Here is a 5,242-nt window from a genome sequence, read left to right as displayed (position 1 = left end):
CTTACGAGCCCATGTTTGCTGTAGATCAGCGGGCCCCAACGAATGCTTCCACTACGTGATAGCGATGCAGTAATTCATCCCTGTAGTCCCATGCATTGTCTTCCATGGTGTCAACGTGTGCATGACGTCGTCACATTACAGTGAGCTGAGTGAGTACCAGTAATCCTAGCCTTCGTTTGTTTGAATACGAGTACACAAGTAAAATGAGTGCCTTACCAGCTTTTCCACCATTTGTTGAGACTGACAATAATCCTGGCCCTCAATGGACCAAGTGGCTTAGTCGCTTTGAACGTTTAATGGTGGCACTAGACATCTCTTCAGCCAAACGAAAACGAGCCCTTTTGCTCCACTATGCTGGACCGAAGGTGGACGAAATCTTTGATACTCTCCAAAACGTTGGTGACGATGATGACTATGACAAAGCGGTCGATGCCTTAAACAAGTACTTTCAGCCGAAGTCCAATTCGATGTATGAAGTGTACATCTTCAGGCAGGGAAAGCAAGAACAAACCGAGTCCCTTGATCAGTATGTCACTCGCCTTCGCATGCTGGCGAAAAACTGCAAGTTTCCGGATACTGATAGGGAGATAATGGCTCAAGTCATCGCCCACTGTCAATCTCCTAAGCTCCGTCGGCAAGCCCTCAGTAAGGGGGACGACCTAACACTGACTAAATTGTTGGATATTGGGCGGGCTTTGGAAGCCAGTGAGGCACAGGCCAGAGCTTTTGAATCATCTGACACCACTCACAACGCTGTCAATGCTACAAGAGGTCGCAGTCTTCAGCGGAATAGGGGCCGCAGACCCCCAAGGGCGAATAAGTCATCCCAATTCAGAAGTTACAAACAGGACGGCCAGAAGCAACATGTCCATAACCAAAATGCCACACGTCCTCAAACGACGCCAAAGCCTTCTGGGACATGTTATTACTGTGGAGGCCCATACCCTCATCAAACGTCCTGCCCAGCAGCAGGAAAGCAGTGCAAGGCGTGCAACAAGATGGGTCATTTCGCCAAAGTATGCCGTTCCTCATCACGGAGAGGGAAAATCAACAATGTAAAGGATGGTGATGATGTGACTGGAACCAGTATTCATTCACCATTCGAGACAAAATCTACAGTGCTCAGAACGGACACAAGCACTTACCCACTACACAGCTGATGGTTGGTGACAAAGGAATGGAGGTGATCATCGATTCTGGGGCAACAGTAAATATCATGGACGCGCCTACATTCCATGACCTGAAAACTACGCACAAGTTCCTACTGCATAAGGCCCATTCGCACATTTTTCCGTATGGATCAGATGAGCCCATTCCAGTCATTGGTGTTGTAAATGTGCCTCTCCAGACAAAACAACACACACGCTGTGATGCAGAATTTTTTGTCGTGAAGTCCAACACAGGCAACTTGCTGAGCTTTGAGACTGCATCCGTGCTCAAATTGATCACCATCAACCAGGTATCTACAAGTACCACTCTGACTGACGAAATCTTCATGAAGTATGCCACTCTTTTCCAGGGCACGGGAAAGGTGAAGGGAAAGCAAATCAAGCTACACATCAATCACGAGGTGAGACCAAAGCAACAGAAGCATCGTCGTATCCCGTTCCACACGAGAAAGGACGTGGAGAAGGAACTGGAGAGACTAGAGAAAGAGGACATAATTGAGAAAATTGATGGACCTACACCCTGGATCAGCCCCATTGTTGTAGTACCGAAATCTGACGGTCAGGTACGCATTTGTATTGACATGAGAGAAGCCAATCGTGCCATAGAACGAGAGAGACACCCAATGCCAACACTGGATGAAGTCATAGAGGATATGAATGGTGCAACAGTCTTCAGCACTCTCGATCTCACAGCAGGCTACCACCAGTTTGAGTTACATGAAAGCAGCAGATACATCACAACATTCAGCACTCATGTTGGCCTCAGGAGATACAAGAGATTGCTGTTTGGGGTCAATTCGGCTAGTGAAATTTTTCAGGCTGCCGTGGCTGAACTCCTGAGTGGACTAGATGGTGTGAAAAATGTGTCAGACGACATAATCATCTACGGGAAAAATCAGGCTGAACATGATTCCCGACTGAAAGCAGTGCTAGATCGACTCAACTCTCACAATGTCAGACTCAAGAGAGAAAAGTGTCAATTCTCACAACCCTCTGTGACATTTTATGGCCATGTCTTCAGCAGGCAAGGATTGAGCCCAGACCCAAGGAAAATCGAGGCCATAATCAATGCTGACGCCCCTCAGAATGCCAAAGAGATGAAGTCACTACTAGGCCTGGCATCCTACATATCCAGATTCATCCCGCACTATGCTGCACTTACAGCACCCCTTCGAGCATTGACTCATCAGGATGTACAGTGGACTTGGGGAGAGCCCGAAATCAGAGCATTTGAGAAACTGAAAGAGGTACTGACAAACGCACAGACAATGTCATACTTTGATCCAACCAAACCCACACTACTGCTGGTGGATGTGAGCCCCAAAGGCCTTGGTGCGATGCTCTGTCAAAACAACCAACCAATTTCGTATGCAAGTAGATCTCTGACAGACACAGAGACCAGATACTCCCAGACGGAGAGAGAGATGCTTGCTGTTGTGTGGGCAGTGGAACGATTCCACCTCTACTTGTACGGTGCTCAATTCCAGGTCATCACAGACCATAAACCTCTGCTCAGGATCTTTGAGAAGCAAACCCCGATGTCTGCCAGAATCGAACGTTGGAGACTGAGACTGATGCCATATAACTGCAAATTGGTGTACAGACCTGGCAGAGATGAGGAAAACCCAGTCGACTACTTGAGCAGACATCCAGACAAAGCAGAAGCATGCTTGCCAGACAGAGATAGCCAGTACCTGAACTATGTCTGCAGCCATGCAGTACCCAAAGCTATGACATTGGCTGAAGTGACGCAAGCCACACTGGAAGACGAGAATCTCCAACTTCTGATGACAGCCATCGAGACACAGAGACATGAACATTGGAACAGGCCAGAACTGAAGCCATACCAGTCAAGCAAAGAACAATTTTCGGTGCATAAAGGTGTGATCCTCAGGGGAAACAGACTAGTACTCCCAACAAAATTGGTCAACAAGGCAGTAGACCTGGCCCATGCCTCACACCAAGGAATAGTGAAAACAAAGAGCCTCCTCAGAGAAAAGGTTTGGTTCCCAAGGCTGGATCAGATGGTGGAAGAAAAGGTGAGGTCATGCATACCTTGCCAAGCTGCCGTACCAGATGGAGCTGAGAGACCAGAACCCCTCAGAATGACGGACCTCCCAGATGGACCATGGCAAGAAGTCTCGGCTGATTTTCTCGGTCCACTACCATCAGGTGAATACCTGCTAGTTGTAATCGACGAGTACAGCAGATACCCGGAAGTGGAAATAGTTTCTTCGACATCAGCCAAAGCAACTCTTCATGCCCTCGACGCTATATTTGCTCGACAAGGTGTGCCGGTTACCGTCAAAAGTGACAACGGACCTCCATTCAGTGGCCATGAGTTCAGTGCATTTGCCGATCACCTCGGGTTCAACCATAGGAAGGTGACGCCATACTGGCCTAGAGCTAATGGAGCTGCTGAACGGTTTAACAGAGCCCTTGTGAAAGTCATCAGAACAGCTCATACTGAGAGACGAAGCTGGAAGCAGCAACTCTTCAAGTTTCTCAGAGCTTATCGAGCCACACCCCATTCGACAACGAATTCATTACCGTGCCAAGCCCTGAACAGACGAGAGATGAAGTGTGAGCTGCCACAAATCACGCTTCCCCTGCATGAAGTGGACGCAGAGAGCAACATGAGAAACAGAGACAACATCCAAAAGGAAAGGATGAAACAGTATGCTGACAAAGCTATGAACAGCAAACACAGTGAGGTGAAAGCAGGTGATGTTGTACTGGTCAGGCAGCCAAAGTCGTCAAAGGCTAGCTCTTCATTTGACCACAGACCACTGATCGTTGTCAGCAGAAAAGGCAACTCTGTCGTAGCCAGGAGAGGTAACTACGTCACAAAGAGGAACATTTCGTTCTTCAAGAAGGTGAATGCTGAGGTACGCCATGATGACGACCCTCCTGACTCTGATGTCGACGACATCGCAGACCGACGAGACGTCGACATCGATGCTCTACCTGCAGATGACAACGCAGGCGATGTCAACCAACCCCAACGACCGTTCCGGAGGACCCCAGTGCGACGATCTGGTAGGCGACGTCGAATGCCAGTTCGATTCCAGGACTACGAGATGTGAGCGCGACGATCCGGTAGATGACGTCGACTGCCGGTTCGATCCTACGACCATGAACGTTGAGCGGTTGCTGTATTATTTTTGTAGATTTTAGACCTTTTGGTTTTACTTGTTTAGTTTTTTCAACAAAAAAAAAAGAAAAAAAAGGAAAAAGAAAAGAAACAAAAGGACAGATTTGGTGAACTAAAGAGTTTGAACATTCAGGAAGATTGAATGGACACTACATGAAAGTTCATGCTGGACTTATGATTGCATGATATGAACTTTGGACTCCACAATCCGCGGTCATTTTACGCTATGCTGATCCGGTTGCAAGTATCCTGCTCGGTACACCACAATATTGAACTCTGAACTCTGAACTCTGAACATTGAACACTGAACTCTGAACTCTGAACATTGAACATTGAACTCTGAACTCTGAACTTTTTTTTGTGAACCCAACAATCTGTTTTATTCACCAGATTGTTATACATATTTTTACACTCTCAAGATATGGCGCTTATATTAGACAATTACCAGACTGTGAAGCTTTTGGAACGTGAAGTTCACCCTTATGCTGTCAAGTGTTTTAAGCACTTCGGTGTTTTAAGAGTTATCGTGTTTTAATTGTTTCAAGTGTTTCAAGCCAAAACTTCTGGAATTCTGGAGTTATTTCGAAAGAAACCTTTTGAAAAAAATGATGAACAAGAAACCATATTTCTGATAATGTGCATTGTACAGACACAGCACAGATTTCATACGTTTCTGAAAGAATGGTTTTGTATAAGTTTTAATACAAAAAAAAAATGATAGGATGTTTGAAGTTAAAACAAAAACAAAAACAAAAACAAAAGGAAAAGGGTGATGTAGTGTTGTAGACCACTAATGTGGTCTAGCGCCCCCTGTTGTTGGAATGTACTGTGAACACACCAGAAATGACAGATTAAACAGCTACAAGTGAAACGCCAGATTCGCCGTGATATTCTCTTTATTTGGGTCGTCCCAGCTGGT

At 46.3% G+C, this 5,242-nt stretch overlaps 1 protein-coding gene across 1 annotated transcript; it reads left to right on the top strand.

The window, feature by feature from the left end:
* The first annotated feature begins 203 nt into the window (after window positions 1-203).
* On the top strand, window positions 204-1,160 carry LOC139738019 (uncharacterized). The gene has a single exon (XM_071648683.1). It carries the CDS (start codon window positions 204-206, stop codon window positions 1,158-1,160), a length of 957 nt encoding a protein of 318 aa, XP_071504784.1.
* Window positions 1,161-5,242: the final 4,082 nt, after the last annotated feature.

The sequence above is a fragment of the Diadema antillarum genome, unplaced genomic scaffold, assembly GCF_040938485.1.
Source record: "Diadema antillarum isolate AM-2024a unplaced genomic scaffold, OU_Dant_1.0 seq00000719_RagTag, whole genome shotgun sequence".
Classification (NCBI taxonomy): Eukaryota; Metazoa; Echinodermata; class Echinoidea; order Diadematoida; family Diadematidae; genus Diadema; species Diadema antillarum.
This window is presented reverse-complemented; position numbering and strand designations above follow the sequence as displayed.